Consider the following 24,191-nt stretch of genomic DNA (forward strand, 5'->3'; position numbering starts at 1 on the left):
GTCCTTTAGGCGAAAAGCGGCACCAACGCCACTTGAAAATGTCTTAAGGCCCAAGTATGCATGCTCATTCAAGCATTGAATGAGCATGCAGAAGAAAACCAGTTTAAATGTGAAGGCAAATCCAGCGCGCGTGGTACGCTTTATGGACCGAAACTTGACCACTACAGAACGTGTCTAATGCCCTGAATGGCGGGGCATTTGCAAGAATTTAGTAACGAAGAGGCATATGTAGCGCGCCTTGTCAATTGTGAAAGCAGTAGTTCAAATTTGACTGCTTCGATAAATCGGTGTGTGTTTACGAATAGAAAAGTGTGTCAGCTCATTTCGTCGAAGCACTTCCCGTAGAAATTGAAGTCGCTGCTGCGCATTCAGTGAAGCGGGCGCGCTGTCATCTACGAAGTAGCGTTCAGACGAAGGGGGGCAACTGTTCGATAAAATGACACCCGACGAACGGTTCCGAATTCGCCGGTACTCGGAACACTGCAAATTTTAGTCCGCTTTCAAATTGCCGCCTCCCTCGTCAAAGCGGAAGCAGCAGTCGAAACGGGGCCGGAAGTCGTGTAGATTTTTTTCAGCGTTTCCAACGTTCGCTCGTTGTTTTCCGCTGCGTTGGCTGGTCGCGCTTCGCCAAGGTTGCCTGCGAGTGGAGCAGCCGGAGCAGCAAGCGCGCGAGCCGACGTGGCGAGTGCCGTCTGTGCCGTCGTCGCTTCGGTGCCGCCGCGTTTATCGCACGTCGAGGTCTCCGCTGCCGCCAAGGTTGAAGTCGGCGTTCGACACCTGCGGCACCTTACGCCTACAGGCCTGCGAACGCCGTTATGCGTGGCGCGGCAGCTGCCAGCCCCGACAGCGGCGGCAGAAGCGGTCGGCGGCGCGTCGTCTTCGCCGGCAGGACTCGCGCCTGACATACGCCGTCGTCGGTTTCGTTCCCGGGCCGCCGCCGCTCTCGGCTTTTGCCAGGATGGCAGCGGACGCGTCCCACACCGGCGAGATCGTCAGAGTCGTGCTCCTCTGCGTGATCTGGTACGGCATCAGCTCGGGCAACAACGTCGTCGGCAAGGTGGTGCTCAACAACTTTCCCTACCCGCTGACCGTGACTATGGTCCAGCTGTTCTCCATCACGGTGTACTCGGGACCCGCGTTTGCGCTGTGGGGCATCAGGCCCTACCTGGACCTGGAGTGGGGCACGTACATGCGGTGCATCGTGCCATTGGCGTGCGGCAAGTTCTTTAGCTCCCTCACGTCGCACGTCAGCCTGTGGAAGGTGCCGGTCTCCTACGCGCACACAGGTGATACTTCGCCCATTCATTTACGGGATCGAAGTAGGGGAAGGTCGCCTGGTTTCGATGCAGATCTGCGAACGGTCGTGGCGCGTCTTGTCTCGACAGTTTAATGATGTTACATGGCTAGGATGCTAATGCCGAAACTGGTTTGTGCATCCAGCTGTCTCTTCGCGCAGTGTTGGAAACCGCGTTGTCGTGGTAATTCCGGCCTGTTCGTTCATGACTGAATGGACAGAACGTTAAACAGGACACGGCAGACGATATATTAAACAGTGCTGGTTAGTTAGTAGAGTTCTACATCGGCTGGCGGCAGTTTGTAGCTCAAATGTTTTGGTAATGGAAATCTTGAAGAGGCAGCATTTCTCTGGAGCAGAAAACTACACAGAAAAAAGACCGTGCACGAAGATCTTCGCGTACTGCTGAGCATTGATTATATTTGCAGTGCCATTCCTTATTGTTGAAGTTGATGATTTGTGTTGAGTAATCGTACATATACTGCAAATCGGTTCTTTCTGATTACCCCTTTCTGGTCACCATGTTAGAATGCAGTATGGCAGTATGCTCCACATTAGCATGCGCAAAAACTGATGGACCAGGAGGCTCTATAATTGTGCTGACCAGCTTGGTTCATTACCGGTCGTATTTCATTCTTCTAGAAATTTCTGAAATGCTGACATTAAAGGGACTGGCAACCAATTTTCATCGTACCCATTTTTTTTTTTTTTTTTAGTGCAGAGTAATGCTTACCTGTCGTAGTGTGTAATTATGAAGTGGTAATGCAGAAAATTCCATGGAAAATTTTTTATCAGAATTTTTTAATGTGCAGAGAGGATTTGGTCGTTCACTGGAAGCATATGCTGAGAACAGTGATAGGTGAGCGCAATAGCGATTATACGCCAGCATTAGTGGCAGGCAGACAAGAAGTGTGGCCATAGTGTGAGAATGTATTATTTTGTTTATTAAGTCGGTGTTGCTATGATTCATGTTTTCCGAAGTGTTAAAGTATTTCTGCGATAAAAGCTACGTGTTTTCATGGCTTCCTGTCCAACTGCTTCGGTATTTAACCAGTCAAAACGAAACCAGTCGGATCTAAAACAGAATGACACTTTTACATATGATAAGCAGTTAAACGTGTTGCCATAGCCACGTGAGTGCTTTTGAATTCCGAAGCATAGAATAAAACACAAATGTCTAATAATATGCCATTTGCAATGTTGAGCAATAATTATGCTGTATTTAATAACAGGTGACTTATGTACAGTAATCTCTCAGGCTACATCCGAAGTACCGAGATTTCACCATCAGGCCTCGCCACTTACTGGTTTTTGAGACTTTCTTTGCCAATTTAAAATTACAATTCCTATTTCAATTACGAACAGCATGCTGAATTCTGTCACTATAAATCATGATCATTTCATTTCCATCAACGTCTCACAACACGTTCTGGCCATTTGTCAGTCCCTTTAAGATGACCGTGATGCAAGAGGTCATGCTTGTATCAGTGGCAGCCCAATAGTATAACAATGCCGCTGGGCTCAGCATCAGGCTGCATTGTGCATCTAAACTGTTTGTATTGTCTGTAATGTCCAGCCATGGCTAAACGAAATGATGATATTCCGTAGGACGCAGCAGCTCGATGAACAGCGCATAGGAAAAGCAATGTTGCCTTTATTAAGTGAGGAGAAGGAGGAGTAGAATTTAATGAAGAGAAAGGAGAGGTCGGCCTGGAGAGGGTGTCTCTAGTCTGCTACTCCTCACTGGGGTAAGCAAAGTGTTGCGCTTCACATAGGGTAGTTCTGTGACGATTAAGATGTTTTTTCTTGACACTCTCTAGGACTGGCAACTTGGAAAATTCTTACATGCACAGCACAACCAAATTTTAGATGAATTGGAAAGATGTGTCGTGGCGTGTTCTTGCTTTGTATGCGCAACCATATGAGCCGCTGAGCATAGTTAAGCAACTTCTCATCTCTCCAAGTAGTTTGTATTGTTTAGCGTAGCTACAATAAAGCAGTATGCTGGCAGTGCGACAGGGTCATGGAGCTGTATTTTTGTTCTTTCTTTCTTTGCTTTGCGTCCATTAGTCACTCATTTCATAATAACAAATGCACCCGATCAGGCACAGTGCAACAATTGTACTGGGCCCAACAATTGGACAGTCCTGAGAAATCCTGCATGCTTCTGTATAATTTTCTTTGTTGCCTTTGAGCAGAATGTGCTTTGTCTGGCCGTTCACGTTAGATAGCTGGGGGCAGCATTCTTGTATTCAGTGATAGAGTAGTGAGCGTCCTAGCACCACTGAAGAAAAAAAAACGGAAATTCTGAAAACGCTGTCATAACAGATGTTGGATGTTGCAAATCTCCAATAATGACATGCCACTGAATGTTAGAATGTACTGACAGGCAGGGGAAATATTGTTGATATCAAATGGAGCGCAGAGTTCATATCAAAAAGAACTTGAATAAACTTCAAGAGACCTCGAGGAACTGTTTGCTAAAGGGAAATTTCGTTAAAGTGAAAGGTAAATAAACGAGCCTGTTCTGCTATCAACATGTGCAACTTATAATTGTTCATTGCACGGAAAATTTTGTTCAAGGGACGTTAAATCAAGTGGTATTTCACTGCGTTTCTATCCATTTAAAACAGGCCCTGCATTCACCAGTCTTTTCTCATGTAAGAATGTTTATTAATTTGCTGGCATGTGGGCGCATGTCACTCAGGCTAGCGCTTGCTGTGGTGACGAGGCAATCACCGCATCAATGACAAATCATGGACAGTGTTTGCATAATGGTAGTTTTGAGAGTGCAGATTCATTTTCATGGTTTCTTCTCCTCTTGCGACACCGGAGTGATTGCTGGCATGTGAAATGATGTATTCCTTATTGCTCTGCAGTGCAGTAAGTTTTATTCCATGTTCTAGACCATAGGGCCACTTTTGGAATAATAAATCCAACATTCATTCATGCCATGTTGTTTGTAAGATGCGAAGCATAATAAAGAAAAAGCCATTGGTAGGTTAGCTCGGATAGGTGTTTAGTGATCTCAGGCCAGATCAAGTTTTAAAGGGGCTCTGAAACACCCCTCAGACTTGGTGAAATGGCATAGTCTGCAGGTAGCATACGCTGCTGCAAACAACTCAGCCAAGCTTCACTGTCGTATGCAGTGTGTGGAGCTTGCAAGCAGATCACGAAGTCAGCTTTCTCTCAGGTGCTCTCTTTTCAATAGAAGGCCCTGTTCTCACTCTCTTCTAGACGCACTATTTCGTCATTGGACACACTATTTCGTCATTCCCTTACACAGCTGCTATTGGCTGATAGGTGACATCAAGCTGTGGTCGGCTATATGGTGTAGATAATGTGGCCACCAAGTGCAGCTACGAGTCCACTGGCTAAGCATACTGCAGCTCGCTGAGGAGAACCACATCTAGCTTATGTTTAGCGCATTGTAGGCACCAAAAGTGGAAGTCGTGGTGTTTCCAAAATGAAATTTGAACTGCGCGCCGCGGCAGCATTTAGAAGGTGGAATGTTGTGGGCACGCCCCACTGCGCCGTAGCCTTTGCAGTGCATTGAAGAAGGAATGAGAGCACAGACAGTGGAAGCCGCATTTGATTGCCAATAACTCCGCTTCTGCTGAACGCATTGAAGTACTTTTTGTGGTAAAGTATTTCTGAAATAGCTTATTTTCACTTCAAATGCCTTTCTCCACTTCGATAAAAAGTGGTTCAGAGCTCCTTTAAGTAAGTCGAAAGACTTTGTTCTGACTTTATTTGTATGTGCAGTAAAAATGTGTGTAAGACATGGAAACACTAGTGTTAATGTTGCTTGCTTCTTTATTTCTGTTCTGCTTTTCAGTGAAAGCCACCATGCCTCTGTTCACTGTAGTATTGTCTAGGATCATTCTGAAGGAAAAGCAGACATGGACGGTAAGTCCTGCGTCCTCTGTTCCCACTCCTTTATTTGGAAGTTTTTTTTTTGCTCACGCTAGACATTTTCTTTCAGCTGTACTGCTCTGCTTCTCTGTGATCATAAAAATATAGCATGTAGATGTGTGAGATAATGACCACGAGCTTACTGCAATGGCCATTTGATTCTAAGCTCTTTAAGTATTTGCACAAAATGTCCAACTTTTCTGTCTTCATTGCACAAAATCTTTGTCCCCACTGTCCCAATTCAAAAGTATGCTGTGCATTCTTTAACATTTATAATCATTCATTGTACTTTCCATTTAGAGAATCCAGTTCACTGTTCTATTTTTAATTTTTTTGTTCATGTGTTTATACGAATGACAGAATGTTTGTGTAATGACTTTCCCCCTAAGTAATGCTGTCTTCGGCCTTTAGGATACTTAAATAAATAAATGAATCTAAAAACATCTGCTTCAGTGAAATAGGCTTTCTCTCCAGGTACACGTAAGTTTCAAATATTTTGTACTGAACAAGTGGTATGGAAATGTATGATAGCTATGCGATAAATTGAATCACTGCCCAATGTCAACTGCCAGATCCGAAAATAGGTGATGTATGTATTTGATAACTGTGCCATGTGGGCACAGAAAAGGACATGGGCTGTTTAATGCTTTCAGTTACATTTGGCTACTGATACTTAATGATAGTTTATGCCATTAAAACCTAATGCCACTTGTGGCATAGTGCATTCTCACAACTCATTTGGCTGTCTCACTCCCATTATTAGTAGAGATACAGTGTACTAGAATAGGGGCAGTGTGTTCAGACGGCGGAGCGCGCCACGCACTGCCTTGAAGCCAGGACCGTAGACAGGTCCCGGATGTATGTGGCGGCGCTGCAGTCGCACGGGCTGTACAGACGCATGCGGACGCGTTCACCGTGTGTTGCGCCCGGTTGCAGCGTGCTTGCTCTGAAGGACTCTGAAGGAATTCCTCGAGTTTCTGTCTCAATGGGAGTCACATGCAAAAGGATTGCCATTTGTTGGGCGTGTTGGTAAACTGACATGGAAAGTATATTTAGCGCCAGTGAATAAGGACAGAAGGGAAACGACACCACAGTGCGCTAACTTCAGCTACTTGATTTTCAGGTAACACCCACCTATTTAACTGTGCATGGGTTAAATAGGTGGGTGTTTGCTGAAATTCAAGTTGTTGAAGTTAGTGCATTGTGGTGTGTCGTCTCTCTTCTGTACTTGTTCGCTGGTGCTAAATATGCTTTCCAATGCAAAAGGACTTTGCGGCTTCTTGAGCCAGTCGACGGCAGATGGGCTCCATATGACATTGTGCAGAGCTTTGGCTCTGTTAGAATATTTGGAACGAGAGGGTCTTAAATACCTATTGACATCTAGACTAAGCCAATATAAGTTGTAGAACTTCTTGTGAGGTAGTCGTGCGGATTCAACGATCACCCAGCGCCATCTCAATTTTTTATTGTTGCGAATTGCCTGTCCTTCTATAACTTGGCGAAGGCAATGCAAACCGGGAACACAGAAGTCAGTAAAGATTTGGTATCGCTACTTCACTCACCTGATAATTATGACAAGGAAGGGGACGTTGCGTCACTTGATGAGTAAGTTGAAGCTGGAAATCTAATGTTGGTAGAGCAGGGCTAAACAGTACTCAGGCAGAGCACCAGGCTTATGTGGAGAAAAGGAGCGATGACCGCCTCATCCATTATATATGGCAGGGTATGTCGCGCAGACATTTTTACTCGCAACAGATGTGAGGACTACCGCTCTCTTCTTTTGCAGAACTTGATCTTGTGTCAGTGGCAGAGTCTCAAAATTCACAAATTTGTTACAGGGGAGGATTGCTGTATCCCTCCAAGTTGCTTTTTGAAGTACTAAAGAAACTTGAGGGAATATATTTACAACCTTCTTCAGCAAAGAGGAGCTTTGCAGCAACAGCATAGTTGATGTCATGATTCTAGTGCTATCTCGTGCTATCTACATGAAGTGCCTCAGCGGCGAGCGCTTCCTGAACACACTGCCCCTATTCTAGTATACTGTAGTAGAGATACACAGAAAACACACAAGTTTGCATGAAGCACATCTGTTATGTGCACCTAAATTATGCTGCTTAATATATTTGTATTAGCCTTCAAGGATAAGACAAAACTTTAGGAGGAAACATTTATTTCTTTATCGAAATGTACAAAGTATGCCAAGTAGTTCTAGACATATGGCTATGGGACAGGCCAAGAATAACAAGTATATTCAAAGAAAATTTTAAAAAATATTTTGCACTTCAAGGTGATGGCTCCACCTGCCTTCAGCTTGCATCTCTTCTGGCTTATCAAGCCTCCTGTTACAGTAACGGCAGCTTTTTGGGTATTGTAGAAGTATAATTTGCTAATACAGCAGACCTTACTTTTCTATTTATTGCCCTGTAAAGCTGTTTCTTCTGTTATTTAATTCCAAGTTTAAGTGCATTTGAACAATGCAATATTTGTTGCAGTAATGTTATCATAATGGCTTGAGGTGGTAGTTTTGATTCAGTTTTGCTAATTTTCTTTACCACACTCTCTGGCTAACTGGGACAATGACGCCATGATCACTGGGCTCAGCTAACATAAATTCATTTCAGTTTTATTTCAGTGGGCTTCTTTTAATTTATAAAATATGCTACCATGCAAATGTTCCATTATTTAAAAGCTGATAGTATTAGTTGTCAAATTCACATTGATTCATTGTTTTTGAGAAACATAATTTTTTTCCTGTCCCTACTTTTTGGGGCCTTTGGATGCCTGAGAACACCATCATTAAATGGCCAATTTGAGTGAGACATTGATGAGGTAGTCATTTGAACAGCTTGGATCATTGTTAAAAGATTATTCACAAATTTTGATACATGAGCTAAAATTTGGAGAAAAAATACTCCTCTCTTGTATTCCTTTTTATCCTGTTTGTTTCGGTTATGGAGGCAGAAGTACATGCTGCACATCCTTGTACTTAATTGCTTCATTGCTCCAGCTAGACGAACCAGCCCTCGATGTCCCGAGGCTCAAACTTGGGTATGGGCAGGTTGAACTGCATGCCTGATGGTGACATGACCAAAGAAGCGGCAGCGCAGCAGCAATGTTTCGGGATTATCAGGTGTTCGCAGCACTGAGGTTGTACTTTCATCCCAGATAGCCTGTGTCTGTGAGTCAGGTGCCAAGGGCAGCAGCATGGCTTGACGGACTGTCCATATCTAGTGACGAGAAAGGTTTCGAGCCCTTCATATCGCTGGTCACCAGGTTTTGCCATTTCCTTGTGCAGACTGTTTGGTAGGAACTCGACTGCCTAGCGGTATTTGTCTCACTGTGAGCTGACCCGGCAAGGAAGAAGTGGGCCTCCAGCTGCAGGAACCAGGCCACTGGGTTGCTCTTGTAGAAAGATGGAGAACGAGGCAACACCGTCCACAAAGCTGCCTTCTGTAGCAGCCCAGGATGTGGTTGGCATTCCGATCCACACCCGGGCCACCAATATGTGGAAGTTGCCAGTGAGGGTGACCACGGCTACATTTATTGAGAATCGTCAGTGGCAGAGTGGCCAGGCATATAGCTTTTTCTTGGCCACCGACTAGCGTGTGTTCTGCTCAAATGTCCTCTTCTCCTTGTCTTCCGGGGCTGAGTCCGATAATAGCGCTGCTACACTGTAATTGTTTTTCCAGTGAAACACAAAGAGGCTGCTGTGTTATATTTGCAATTATACACTGGGAATATTTTTACATGCATGCATTTCCAGTTATACTAGGTCCTGTGATTCTATCGATTCCTCCAATGGTTAACATCCCGGTCTTCTTTTATTTTTTTTTTTTATCTATCCCTAGCTCTCCCATGCAAGAAGACTGCAGAGAAGTTTTGAACACTTGGCAGCTTAGGCACAGAAACCTCTCTCACAAATGACATGACAATACCCTCTGTCATTTACTTCAGCTCTGTATTACTCTCTTCACACAAGAAATACACCATCAGTCATGTTCCTCAGACAGAGTCTTTTCTGTCACTCAGTTCGCCCTTCAAGTGCAGGCAAATGTTTCAGAGCTTGCTTCATTGCCATCCTGTGACATTTCTTAGAAGGCACATCTAGATGTGCCAGTGTTTGAAAGAAAAGCAGTTGCGTGATAAAGGTTGGTCTGCGTTACGGTCATACGTTGAGCTAGACACATGTGAGAGTGGCTGCAAGGCAAGAACAAACTGCTACAAAATGCCACTCTGCAAAATCTCTTCATGCTAGATCAACTCATTGGTGTGCTCAGAGCTTGAAACCTTCTTGGAGCACTGGTTTTAATATGGTCACAAATTAGCTGTCGTTCTTTTTTATTGAAGTCTGTCCAAGACCAACTGCAAGATAATTTCGGACAGTGTAAAAAGCCTAGTTTCGGCTGGTTATGTATAGAGCAGCCTCCATACAAAATTTCGTGTCCGAGGTACTAGTGTATGCACCATGAAAGACTTTCGAAAAGAAAGGCTTTTAATACCGAAACTGAAGAAGGTGTCACCATTACCACTCTGTAGAAATGACACCTTGGCATGACCTCAAGATTAGGGGGCATCTACGGTCGCTGAAAATCTCAGAGGCGGTGTTCTGGAATGTGCGTCATATCTACTGACCACCAGGTGCATGCTTCATATGCTTAGGTACTGTTAAAGGCTGTAATAAATACCATTAGCAGACTTGCATCTTTGCCAGTATTGGTTTGATTGTTCTAAATACTACTCATTTATAATCAACTTAGCCAAAGTATAATTTTGGTGCAGTTAGCCACCAAGAAGATGTGCATACAGTCGTCCCTGTATGCTACAGTACCACCTGCTTTGATCTCTGAAATGTATATATAGATGATGCCACTACGGTGACATGGAAGCAGAAGTCATGCTTTTACTGTAGCCAGCAACACGTGATGGAAAGTTTACGAGCAAGATGTAGTGCATCAGTGCCCCATTCATAATAAACCTTAACAACAGGACGGTGCAAGGAGGAGACAGGACAAGGCGCTTCCTCAACTGACATCTTTGTTTGCTCCTTGTCCTGACATCTTACAAGCACCTTGCCATGTCCCCTTCTTGTGTGGTCCTGTTTGCACGAAGGTTTATTATGAATGTGCACCAGCTAGCCCATCAGTGCAGACTGCTGATCAATGCTCGGTGCCTGGTATTGAGGCACATTGACATGCCACAATAACTTGGTGGCTTTTGGTGCTGAACGTATGGTCACAGGTTTGATCTTTTGCTGTGACAAGTACATTCTGATGGGGGCAGAATGAAAGGAAGCTCATGCACAGAGCTTTTGGTGTACTATCTAGAGTCATTCAAATGCAAACATCAGTGCATGTGGTTTTTATGCAAGGTGTGATGTTGGCTTAGTTGGTGCATAGCTCTCAATGTATGTGGCACGAAAGGGTCGCGGAAGAAAAAAAGAAACAGTGAAAAAGAGTGCTGCCCATTTTTTCCCTTTCGTCTGCTAACCTTTTGCACCACAAACATTGACAATTTTTGTACAGCCTAGAAGAAAAGGAAAGAGAATGAAGCCGTATGACAAACTCTTATGTGTCATGAACACCTCTTGTCCTCTTGTGACACATCACTATTGGTCGTACATGTTCGTGCCCCTTCGTTATTACTAGATTGCACAAAAGCCACACACTCTCTGCGCACTTCACTGTTCACATTTGAACAGCTGTAAGTAGTACCTGAAAGAAACCCAGTTGGTTGAAATTTATGGTGGACAGTTCACTAAGGTGCCTCTTATAATTCGTGTGTTGCTTTGTGATGTTAAATCTCATCAATCAATCAATTGAGGCACATTGACCAACCGGAATGCTGGTGAATATCTATTAAGAGAGAGTTTAACTATGACCACGCCAACAAGTCTACCTGGTCAGTGGTTTCCTGCGGTGTCCATTTTGCCCAGAGTTAAATCTGCATGGTAACTGTTATGTTTCTAACTCTTCGCGAAGGGTACCACTCACACCAGTAGTGTGCCACAAAAACGACCGGAAACACTAATATAGTATAAGTTAACAGTAGCACTGCTGATTCCTTGGAACAATTTTCTTGTGCTTCGATATTGGCGGCTGTTCACAGCTGCTTATTATCGTAATAAATCCCATTTCCACAAATTTATTTTCTCAACATAATAGTTCCAATCGGTGTTTGTGTATGGCTTTTTGAATTGATGAGCATCAATACTTGCAGGTCTATGCGTCATTGCTGCCAATTATCTTTGGAGTCATGGTTGCAACTATGACCGAGATTTCCTTCGACATGACTGGCCTGATCAGCGCCTTGGTATCCACCATTGGCTTCTCACTGCAAAACATATACACAAAAAAGGTTACTATTTTTTGTTTGTCTCTCATATATTGTCTCCTGAAGTCATTTAGGTAGCCATATTAGAGTTGTGATTGCATTTGTGATATGTGATTGCATTAGGTGGGCGACATATGATTTGCCTCTGTCTATTGTGCCAGTAGCGAGTCTGCAATTTTATGAGATTATAAAACTTTGTTGCATTATGCAGAAGACTTGTTTTTTTGCAGGGATTGACATCTGCTGGCATATTTATGTGTACTCATGTAAATAATAATTAGCTAAGTAATTAAGTCTGTAGCTTCATAGTAAACAACACCAGCCCATTCTTTGTTTTTGATGTACAATGCCTACCTTACTTTCTTCTAACAGCCTTCTTGGAGTTTCAAGGGTATTTGAAGTGAATAGCCTTTTACTTTGTGTAACATTGAATTATATATTTGAAGTCATTTCTCTGCACAAAGGAACATTTATGGTGGCTGTATGTGACAGTGGATTTTCATGCCCTCTGTTTGATACTGTGCTTGAGGAATTGCTTCATTAATGTTGGCCTTACTTCTTTAGATGCTGCGTGCTTTAAATTTGCATTGCATGAGGTTGCTGGAAGCGGCTTCATGCCACCTGGACACTGCTTCTTCCTTCGTGCAGGTGATACGAGACACCAATGTTCACTACCTGCGCCTGCTGCATACATTTGCGAGGCTGGCGCTCATGTTTTTCATCCCGGTGTGGCTTCTCTTCGATGCACGTCGTTTTAGCAAGGACACTTCGTTGGTAAGGGCCTGGGGCATGCTCTCTACCACACATTGAGACAGAAGAGGCCAGATTTGATATCATTTTCACTAATGGCAATGCGTATTGTGCTAACCTATAAGAATGGAGATGCTAAAAGGTCGGGGAATTATAGATCCATTAGCTTTTGGTATTGTACAAAATATTCACCAGGGTAATTTGCAGTTGTATCAGGGCAACAGTTGACTTCAGTCAGCCCAGAACTAACATATGCGACAGAAACTTAGTGTTTAACAACGAAGCTAAGAACCACACAACAAGCGATGGAACAAAAGGTGCTTGTAGTAATGTTAAGAGACGGGAAGACCGCGGTCTGGATTAGAGATAAAACGGGGTCAGCCGGGATTGTAGTTGACATTAAGAGGAAACATTGGAGTTGGATGGAACACCTAATGCGTGGGGGAGTAACCGATGGTCTGGTGTAGGTGCAGAACGGTTGCCAAGGGAAGGGAAGTACAGTTGGAGATGACAGAGAACTATAGGTGGAGTGATGAAGTTAGGAAGTTTGCAGGTATAAGATGGTGTCGGCTGGGATCTTCATCCTGCAGTGGACATAACTAGACTGGTGATGATCATCCAGTCCTTTAGCACCACGTTATCATTAACTTACAAGCTACCCTACCACTGTTATCACTGTGATGAGCCACCCAGCTTGCTCTCTTTGGCCGCCTAGTGTAGGAACAGCGTGGTGTGTAAAGCGCTTTGGCACCTAAGGGGCCGAGCTGATAGAGATGTGCTGCAGGTTTTTCGCTCAACTGGTGCACCAAGTTGAGCAGGTTGATATCTGAAAACTAATGGCATAATCAGCGTGCCACTGCAAGGGCAAAGATGACACTGGAAAAGGAGTGGATGAGCGCTAAGATTACAACCTTCCTTTACTGCTGGCAACCACAGGTTTGTGTGCTTATATCCATGTCCCACATCGCCAGAACAAAGTGAAAGGAGAAAGTAATAAAGAATGCAACACCATTGTGCCGTTTGCTTTGGTTTTACTTTTATGTGTTCATGATTATATTGCGCTTAGTGTTACACTGACAAACGTGAAGGACAGGACGCGGATGTACGTAGCGCATGTAACGTTTCGCTACGTACGTCCGAGTCTTGTCCATCATGTTCGTCAGTGTAACACGAAGCGCAATATAATCATGAATGTCCACCAACTAGCCCCGTTCATTGCTTTACTTTTATGTGACTTTATACATGTCTAGACCTTCAATGCTACTATTTTCTCGGAAAATGTGACAGTAAAACAATCAAATCTGTGAAAACTGAAAACCACTGATTTTAAGAAGTTTCTTGCCTTGAATATTTCTGCCAAACAAGTATTTTACAATGCTACCACAGGTGCTGCCAAACTTGTTTGTATACGCACACATGCACGTGCAAATGCAAATAAAATGCACTTAGATGGAGGCAAAATGTAAAAATGCTCATGTGCTTATATTTAGGTGCACGTTAAAGAACCCCAGATGGTCAGAACTTTATCTGAAGCCCCCCCCCCCCCCCCCCCCCCCCTTCCCAACTACGGTATGCCTCAGAGTCGAATTGTGGTTTTGGCACTTATGAATTAAATTCTAAAACTTTCTCAGGAAGTGTTATGATGTTCTTGAACATCATCAGTGTAGTCGTTGCCTCACATAAAGATTGTCTTATCATAGTCGTCACCTCGTATGAGTTGCGTGATGGTCACTGGTCGGCTGATTAGACAAGCAACACAATACACTTGTCGCATCACTTATTTTATTGCTTTGACAGATATGAGTGCAAGTTGCAAATTAACACGAAGCACATTATGCATGTGCATCAATGTTCAGCTGATGCTAATGCATTACCATTCTACTGATGCTAATTTGTGTGTGAAAGCAGCCGATCTTGCTCCTTTTGACCAGTGTGATGTGCTTGAAATACCTTGTGTATGTTTTTCACTAAATCTGTTAGGTGCTCGGAAATCATTTTACTGCGCTGTATGTCGCATTCTATTATTTTGTGATTCTGAGGTGTGCAGCATGCGTGGTTTAGAAAACATAGATCATGGTGTTTACCTGTGCCTCACATTGGATTTGGGAACTAAAATTGCTCATCTGGGGCACAGGCAGCTAAATGGCATCTTCATCTTGCATCTTCTTGCTCAGCTGTAACCCAGTGCGAAAATGTTTTCTGTTACTTTTGGATCACCCTGTATAGTATTTGCGTTCATGAAATCCTTTGACTGCTTGAAAATTTTTCTGCTCATTTTGATCTGTATACGGAGGCCCTGTCGCAACAGCCTTGTTTGATAAAGCAGCTTGTTCCTACCTTTCTCTCTTGCACCACAGTTCAAGCAGTCTGACGGCTTTACGGTGTTGCTGTTACTCTTCCTGGATGGGGCACTCAACTTTGCTCAAAACCTGGTTGCGTTCACGGTGCTCAACATGGTTTCACCGCTTACTTACTCCGTCTGCAATGCGACAAAGCGGATTTCGGTCATCACCGTGTCCCTGCTCATGCTGCACAACCCCGTCACACCCCTCAACGTATTTGGCATGCTCACTGCGGTGCTTGGTGTCCTCTGCTACAACAAGGTATGGCTACACAGTCTACTGCGCACTGTCGTAGGTCACTTGGGGTTCAGGTCATGCGTTCCTGCTGCATTGCAGGGAGGCCTGATCAGACCCTTATGTGCGTTCAGTGTGTCTTGTAGTAAACCTGTGAAAGACCTTGAAATTGAAGGCCAACTTCAGATGCAGAGAAGGCCCGATGCAAAGTTTTTGTGGTCGAAATGCAAATCGGTGCGTCCCAGAAAGCTTATGAACATCAATGATTCTGATGCTGAAGCAAAACAAATGAACAAATAAGAATAAAGAAGAAGAAAAGAAAACAACACTGTCATTGCTGTTTGCCAGAAGTGGCGCATAACCGTAAATCTCTCTGACTCTGTCTGATGGCTCTGCTTCTTGTTTTGCACATACTTGCAATCATCATTAAGTGCTTGCAGCGTTTTCTGAATCTTTACGGCAATAAACAAAAATTGATAATAAAATAGGCCAGGTGTATACAATGCAGTACCTGAGCATGTACTGCAAAGAGAAGTATGAATGCAGTTGTTCACCTTTTTTAGAGGCACAATCAGTACTCAGTTTTTTTTAACCTGACACTGGTACTAATCACTCCTCTAGAAGGCAAATTCAGCTTCTGCAGCAGTATGAGCTCTACTTCTCGTTGCATTTAAGCAGAGTCACCATGCTGCTTTAAGGTTCATGTCTAAGATTCATGTTTTATCCACCTTGCACCACATGCTGCTGGGTGCTTGTGTCATCCGCTAAGGGCTTATTTATATGCTGATAAAGAAAGCTATGCAATTGCCTATTCTATAAATTTGCCTCCATGTGCTTTGACAACACATGCTACGCATTTGTAAAAAAAGTTAGCTGAAGTTAAAATGTATTGTAGTTGAACAAGAAACAGGAAAACTGAGGGACCCGCTTATTGCTGTTGCAAATGTGGTAATCTCTTCGTTTTGCAGCTAACAAACTTCGTTGATAGTATATATTCTAGTAGTTGCATCACTGTGACACAGCCAGAGGTGAAGTTTAATGCAACTGGCCCAACAGCTGCAGGCACAACATGCTATAAACGACAGAGACCACTGTTCTGAGTGAGCATAGACCAAGAATTGACGTTTATTCACAGGGTACAGGGCTTGATCATCAGAAACACAGAACAGTGAGCCACATTGTTGCATTAACAGTCATTCAAGTGAAAAGCAAACCGAAACATCACAGATAGCCACAGATAGCCTAAAAAAAGCAAAGAAGACTGTAAATCATTTGCAGTCAGTCAAGTGAAAAGCAAGCCGAAACACCACAGATGTCACAGATAGCCTAAAAGACATTTCTTGAATACAACATCATTGTAATAGTGGCTGTATAGTTAAAGCACTAGTTTTTTTACAAAGTTTTATGAAGTGCTATCATGTTCTAATCAGTGTTTTTGATGACCGACAGGCAAAGTATGATGCAAACAAAGCAGCCCGGAAGGCTCTGCCAGTGTCATCTCAAGACTTGAATCCACTGATTAGGACTGCCGACCAGCACAAGCCCATCAACGGCATGAATGGCACTGCGCTGCACCTTCTTAGCCCTTACAACGAGAAGCTCATGGGTCTTTGACAAGGGGACCCTAGCTAGACCATGCAATGAACAGAGTGCTTACTTGTGTCAGCAAAAAGATACAGAGACCGAGAAATTCCAGAATGTGTGTCCACTGTCTGAACTAAAGTGACTTGCATGTTCGTGTGGTGACTGCCTGGAGGAAGAGAGTCTCGTTGAACTTCTGCTTTTCATAGCAGACGCTGCACAACTTGACCTGTGTTTGCACTGACGTTCCAAGACAGATTTTTCAAACGTCGGCTCAAAGTGTGACCACTTTTTGTTTGCCTTTTTATGCTTGTGATTTCCTGTACAGTGTAGGCACATACAACCGATTTTGGTTAGGCAAGTGTTATTGCGAATTGGTAGTGCCGCTAAATCCCCAGATGGTCCTTTGTTGCTCGAAACTGGAAGCAAGATCCCTACCTTGTGTTGTGATATGCAGGACAGTCCTAGAGAAGTTACTTTACTTTCTATTGTTTGTTGGTGTTGACTAGAGAGCTTTTGGCTAGATTTTGTTGACAAAGACTTTAATATAAAGGTTTTTGTTTTTTTCTAGTGTTGCATGACTACTGTACTTATCGCACATTCAGAAATCACCCTCACGTGGTTGTTACAGCTGTTTAGACAAGTACATGCTGAATCATGAAGCGATTGTCTTGCGTGAATGAGGAACCAGTGAAAATGTTGGCAGGGGGAAGATGTAATGTTAGAAGGAAAACTCAACCTGCCCTGCTTTATTGCTTTGTAAGTTTGTTCACAAGTAACCTGGATCAAGTGGTCTGTTTTCTATTTTTATAGGCCTCTTTTGTGGAAGTCTTGTGCAGAAGGATACGGACTTGTTGTGGATTGTACTGCGAGCTTGTATAGTGATGTGATGGTTGTTTTTAATATTTATCACACATGTTATATAATGAATCCATGGTCTGCACTTTCATTAAGACAACCAGAAGACACTGAAACTCGCAATATGCTGTGTTCACATGTTTAGCCATTGCACTGGTTGAGTGCCCAGCAAGTTAGAGAACGCTGACGATGTTGTCCAAACTTTACTTTATTCATTGTCCTGCAGTCTTAAAATTGGCTGACCGCCTGTTAAAGGCAATGCTGATTTTAGTTAGCACTTGCACTTATTTGTCAGATTTTTATTCTTACTTATGGTTAGTGGCAGTGAAAGATTTACACAAGTCAGAGGCTAAGGTTTTCAAACTGTGGCCGTACAAGATGGGTCACTTTTTCAATCAACTCTAAAATTAACAAGAAAGAAATTAAAGATCCTTGACATACTACTATAACTTTAAAACTGTAGCGGGCACAGGCATGGGGACTGCGCATTTAGTTGCAAACATGGCAAAGTTATGAAGCCTTTTGAACTGTTCTCATTTCAGTTACAAAGGCTAATTTGTAATTAGCAGCATATCTTGCAATATGGCATATGCCTAATGCGTGGGTCAAAGTGTAATGGGAGCTTTATGTTTCTTGGCAGACATATCTTTTGTGCAGGCTCTTTGGTTTGGCAAAGCAATATAAACAAGAAGTTTCTAATCTTGGAACTGCTTCAGTAATGTCCCCTGTTTAGCCAATGCATGACTACATTCTAATGCCTGATGCGATTGTGTGTCTTGACTGAGCTCATCAGAGTTTATCAGTTTCTTCACTGATGCACTTTAATTTACACCTTTACATATAATCCTGACAGAGCCCAGTGATGGTGAAGTATTAAAAATGGGTCTGTGAAAATGAACTAGTCATGCAGCCATTGTTACATGACTAGTAGTTCTTTAACGCCTGCACTACCATTCAGGGTGTGTATGCTTGCTGCAATTGTTTCTGTGTTTGTGTATTTTTGAGAATATGGTACTCTTGGTAACCCGCAGAATTACACTGTGAATTTCTTGCTCTTTATAAAATAGTGTTTAAAATTCATGTTGCATTATTTATGTCCTTTCGTTAGACATGCTCTCAATCTCCAGCTTACAATGCATGTAGGAGATTATGCAAATTTGAAAGGAGAGTGGAATTTATGCCACTGAAACAGGCAAGATTGTTTTAGGCCTGGTGTTATATTATGAATTGGAGTTGCGTTAGAAGGAAAAGCTTCTTGAATATGTTGTGAATTACATGGAACATTCCTCTCGTATGTGTTTGATTTAATATTATCGAGCTTCATTGCTTGTAATTGTCTAAACCTTATTGCTTCATTTTTATGGCAGGTTACCATAGTGGTGTTTTTCTTTTGTATTTACTTGTTTCTGTGCTTTTTAATCTTGCGCTTGTTTTATTTAACCGTCAAAGGGAAAGGAAAATGAATGAGCAGCTGCAAGCCTAACTCGGCTCTCTAAAGTTTTGCTGTGTCATATGCAGTAGTTGCATTAATACTAAAGAGAAGTTATTTTGGTAAATTACATGTCTGGAATGCCAAGGTGGCCAGTCTTGTAGTGAGCAGCGGCTTGGTAAGTAGGAAAGGAAAAAAAAAAACAAATAACGAGAGATGAGTGGTGAGGTCAACTTAGACTTCCTGCCCTAGCTTTCTGTGATATCGAGGATTTTGACATTCCTTGGAGCCAGTTAGTTGTTCATAAGTGAAGAATGATTGAATTGATTGAAAAGTAAGGAAATGCACATCCTGGAAGCTTTTGAGAACTTCTGCTGTGCAGAAACTGCACAAATGTGCTACACTATAGTGAACTCCATGATGACACTGACGGTGCTTGATCACAAAATTCAAAAGGTGAAATTAAGTTGTCATTCTCCATCAAATATGAACTTGAGTTCTAGCTCCGTCAAATAGAGTTGTGAAAGAGTAGTCTACAAGGCTAAACTGATTTGTTTCTGAAGAATGTTTAAAAGCTCTTTAAAAAATAAAATCAAAACAGTCTTATTGAGAGAAGAAAGTAGCAGTTGAAGTTGCTGTTTTGCTAATGTACAATTGCTTGACTTGATATGCCTGCGAGGTAATGTCCATTATACAGTATACCACATTGGTGTTTTCATGCAGTATGGTCATATTCCGTGCTTTCGTAGGTAGCAGTGTTTATTCTTCTAATCTTCCTTGCTTTCGTATGTACTAGCAGTGTTTATTATTCTAAAGAAATTTCAGAAAATTTCATTGTCAATATATTTTAGAGTCTGCTGAGGGACTCTGAAGCTCCCAGAGGAAGATTGTGGTAAAACTCAATAAACTCCGCATGCTTGCAGGATATTTAACTGAGCTTGGTTGACTCTGCTAGAAGCTCTTCCATACTTATGTTGTGTGGGGCCATAATTAAATGCCCTTGTCTATGACAATGAGTTCGCGAGTTTCTCGTAAAGCAGTTGTTGCTTTGAGGTGTTAAACTACGTGACAAAATCATTCAGTTCAAGAGTTAAGAACTTTCGTGCCCCTTTTGTGCTGGTGTTCATTGTGTGCCAAGTACCAGTGAATTCTCGTCTATTTATTCGTAGCTCCCCATGGCCGGACCATGACTTCATATAAAAGAATGTCATACAAGAGGAGAGCAATAACAGTTGATCTGTAATCAAACAGAATAAAATACATAAAAATAAAAAATCGGACCCCTCTCATAACAGTATGAGAGTGGCTTATAGTTAATGGTGTTATATAATCAGTCTTTCTAAAATTAGTTGATATATTTATTACAAAAGCTGTACCTTATACAATGGGCAGAATAATCAATCTTTCTAAAACTGATAGGTTGATATATTGATTACAAAAGCTGTACGTTATACAATGGGCAGAAATAAAAATGTAAAATTAAACAAAAGAGAAAGCAAAAAAGCGAGGTACAGCACATGTGTTAAATAGAAGAAACAAAGAAAATGACAACATCACAGTCCGTTCCTAGTATTCGCATCTGCAAGTGATCACTGAAGTTCTCATGTTTTTGCCAAGAGATTTAGCAATATATGCTGTGAGTTAGTAAAATTACCCATGGCTGGTTCCCTCTGGCTATGGCTTTAATGTTGCTGAGCACAATGTCCAGAATTTTATTCACATTTTCACAGCACTGTTAGATAAGGTTAGTTTAACACTTTCTCTCGCCGTGCGTGCCACGGGAAGACGAGCCCTGTACCAGGCCATTTAGAGCCTCAATATCCTCAAGATGCGTGTGTGATTGACACACAGATTGATTGACACACAGGGCATGTTGCAAATCATGCATGCACCATAAAATCTGATTAATTAAACTCTAGTGAACTCGAACCCAATTTTAGGTCCCGGCCAATGCCCGTGCATTTGAAATGGCCGAGAGTGTTGTTGTTTCAATCACAAGTTTGCCATATCCACTTAATTCGAACTTAACTGCAGTGAGAATGCGTGTGCCTGAGCCCAATCGTGGCACCAGTGGTGTCAGTCTTGGCAGCGCTTAAGGGGAAGTTGAATTGTCAAAGGCATGCTGTCTCCCACCAGAAAATCTGGATTTTTGGCGTGCTCGTGCAAGTTTCAAGTGAGAATGACAACTCGCAGTGAACGATTACCGTGTTTACCCATTTACAATGTGCACCTTTCTTCTAAGAAAATAGGCCTGTTTTCTAAGAAAAATTGCCTGTGCATTACAGTTGGATATGAAACCAAAACTGCATTCGTAGAGTAGCCTATATTTCCTGAGTTGCCATTGTCATAACAAGATGGCTATGGAACACATTTTTGCATAGACTGGTGGCAACAACACGCTGCTGTCAGTACAGAAGCTCATTTAAAAATGTTATTTTACATGCCATGCTAGCAGAAACAGCAGCGTCACGTGCTTCTGGCGGCTCGTAGTATTGCGTTGCTCGGCGAAGTGTCGGAAGTGGTTAGCCGATATGAGCCATCACAGTCGCGATAGTGATTGTGGAGTCAGAAATGACAGTGGATTCATTTTAACATGACAGTGTTCTCTACCGAGCTCCACCGAAATTCTGTCCGATGTGTGTACGTCACCCGCCGTGGTTGCTCAGTGGCTATGGTGTTGGGCTGCTGAGCACGAGGTCGCGGGATCGAATCCCGGCCACGGCGGCCGCATTTCGATGGGGGCTAAATGCGAAAACACCCGTGTGCTTAGATTTAGGTGCACGTTAAAGAACCCCAGGTGGTCAAAATTTCCGGAGTCCTCCACTATGGCGTGCCTCATAATCAGAAAGTGGTTTTGGCACGTAAAACCCCAAATATTATTATTATGTGTGTACGTCACGCAATCAACATCATGCAAATTTCATGGCATTACGGCGAGATGACACTACTCTGCCGTTTTGTAAGGTGGTTACACTGAAAGGGGGACGGTCAAAGGGTGTAGGACGACATGCAGGGGGTTGGGACGTGCGTTTGGAAAGGGGAGGGAAACGGCGCTCCCGTGCTGCCAAGGTCGCTCGCTTTTCACTGAATGTTAGCCTTCAGCCCATAGAGAGGGAGGTCATAAGGGAAAGGTAAGGAGGTTAACCAGGCTGAGCCCAGTATGCTACCCGGCACTGGGGAAGGAGGAAAGGGGATTGAGATGGAACTAGATAAGCGCGCGTGCTAGCCGAATGCCCATCTACTCGCCTCTAAACGTGTATGGGGGCGGGCGTGATGCCACCGGAACTCGTAATGACGCAGTTTCGTCACATAAGTACTTGCCGTAGCGTCAGATATACCTATGACTCTTGGTTGCCCCTGGGGTGCTGTCTGCTTATGCTGCGTGCACAGCAGCACAGGCCTTGCTTGCTTGGAATCGCTGTCATTGCTTCGCTGTTCGAGTAAAACTGAAATTAATAAAGGACTGCACATTTATGGATTTGTATTTGTGAATGTGCAACAAAGCTGCCACTGCTTCTGAGAATACACGTTTCACTTTCGTGTTATGACCAATTGACAAATTGTATAGAAATGCGGAATATTCAGCGCTGTGGTCGGGCCGCACGAAGGATGACATATGCTGTGGCCCATAGTGACAGACATTGTCTGAGAGCCGGGCTGGGCAAAGATACTTTGTAATTGTATCACATGATACAAGATACTTGGGCAAGAAGTATTTCAGATGCAGATACAAGATACTAGGGGGGGGGGGGCAATTACTGTACCCGATACGGTACTTTCCATATGTATCTCAAGATATTTCAATACATTCGCAAATTTCCTATATATCTGTATAATGTAGCAGCAAATGCGTATGTACAAAAATGTTTGCTTGAAAATTCCTTAACTACGACCAACCTTGTTTAATTTGAATGGAATGTTTATTAGTATCTGAAAATTTGTCTTTCTTGCTCAGAGTATAATATTTTCGTTCTGGAACAATTTATCGAGGTTGCTTTCACTGCTTAACACGAAAGTTCTTTATACGCTGTGCTGTCAGCGGTTTGTGCTTGTCGCTTTTGTAATTGATGTGAGTCGCTGCTCTGCTTGCCGACCAGCTAGCGGATCACCATCTAATTACAAGAACGTCAATAAAAAGCATCTGCACAATAGTGCAAATATGTCTGCTGTGAAGTTTTACCTTGTCCATAAAATTACTGTTTACGTATGTAAGGTAGTCCAAAAATTGCCTTTGGTGCTCGCGAGCAACAACCACGTACACAAAACAGTTGGCTTGTGCACAAGTTCCTGTAAGCAGCGCCATCCACGCTTTGTTTCGCAACTTCCATCCACGAGATCCTCCAAATCGCTGATGTGTGAAAGCCACTAAACGCAAGGCAACCCCAGTCTTGCATTCTTCAGACTTTGTAACAAAGCATAACACAAGAGGAACTTCGATAACGGCGATATAGCGGCATCAGAATTTGCGTGATAGCCGCCGCACGCATTGGCGTACGCAGCACAGTACGGTAGCTACGAGCAAGTGTCATGACACCGACGCAACTAAAAAAAAAAGAAGTAGCAGTTTCGCCCGAAAGGCGAAGTATCGATTGCTATAGCAAATTAGTGGACAGTTAGCTATACAAAGTCAGGGTAGTAGTTTCATCGGCCGTTAAACTTGTTAACATAGGCATACTAACTTAACAAGCATAGCGTCGCGCGCACAAGCAACCATGAACACATCTCTCTCGCTGATCGTGGAAACTCGCTGTCAAAACGCTGCAGTGAGGAAGTGCGGCAGCAGCAGCGAGCGAATTGACCTCCGTGCTGCCGCTCGCATCAACGCGAATTAAGCCGCGAAAACACAGCCCAGGGCGGACTCTGTGCCCGTCGCAGGTGGCTTTCAAGATGCAGCGGTCCGGGCGGGCATGCACGGCCTCCCGGAGTAGAATGCGCCTCCTCCCCTCCATACCCTCCCAACGGAAGCCGCAACGGAAGACGGCGCGCTTCCTCCGCTGCGTGCGCGGAATTAAGCCGCGATGGCCGGCTCATCCTTGCACGCTTTCGCTCGCACAAACAGCATACGGCGCGCAGCGACGATATTGTCGCCCTTGGCTTTATACGGAACCTCACGGCGACGCCGTCGGCGACGGAAAGAATGCGCCCGGAGTGTCCATACAAAACAAAACACCAAGAAAAAAGGTCGCTGTGCGCGGACGTTCACGCGCTTGTTTTTTCGGGACGCCGCGAGCGCTACCACGTGACTCGGCTCCAGCAATAGGGGCGCGCCGACCTTATCACCTGCCCTAGCTGGAGGGCTCTGGCGGAAAGATAAAAGAATGTCGCTGCCTTTAGATTTAGTATCAGCTTGAGAAGCAGTGTTCAGCCAACGGTTATAATTTCGCGCGGTGATGTTGCGATAGCAATATCTTAAGATTCACTTCTTTCATGCATCGGAAATACAGATACTGATAGACGT

General features: G+C 43.4%; 1 protein-coding gene across 1 annotated transcript; it reads left to right on the top strand.

Moving 5' to 3' along the window:
• The first annotated feature begins 17 nt into the window (after window positions 1-17).
• On the top strand, window positions 18-19,660 carry LOC142560332 (solute carrier family 35 member E1 homolog). Its single transcript, XM_075672336.1, has 6 exons — window positions 18-1,286; window positions 5,133-5,203; window positions 11,426-11,563; window positions 12,188-12,313; window positions 14,647-14,892; window positions 16,315-19,660. The coding sequence occupies exons 1-6, from the start codon at window positions 959-961 to the stop codon at window positions 16,477-16,479; spliced, it is 1,074 nt and encodes a 357-aa protein (XP_075528451.1). The 5' UTR covers window positions 18-958; the 3' UTR covers window positions 16,480-19,660.
• The last annotated feature ends 4,531 nt before the right edge of the window (window positions 19,661-24,191 follow it).

The sequence above is a fragment of the Dermacentor variabilis genome, chromosome 10 (genome assembly GCF_050947875.1).
Source record: "Dermacentor variabilis isolate Ectoservices chromosome 10, ASM5094787v1, whole genome shotgun sequence".
Taxonomy (NCBI): domain Eukaryota; kingdom Metazoa; phylum Arthropoda; class Arachnida; order Ixodida; family Ixodidae; genus Dermacentor; species Dermacentor variabilis.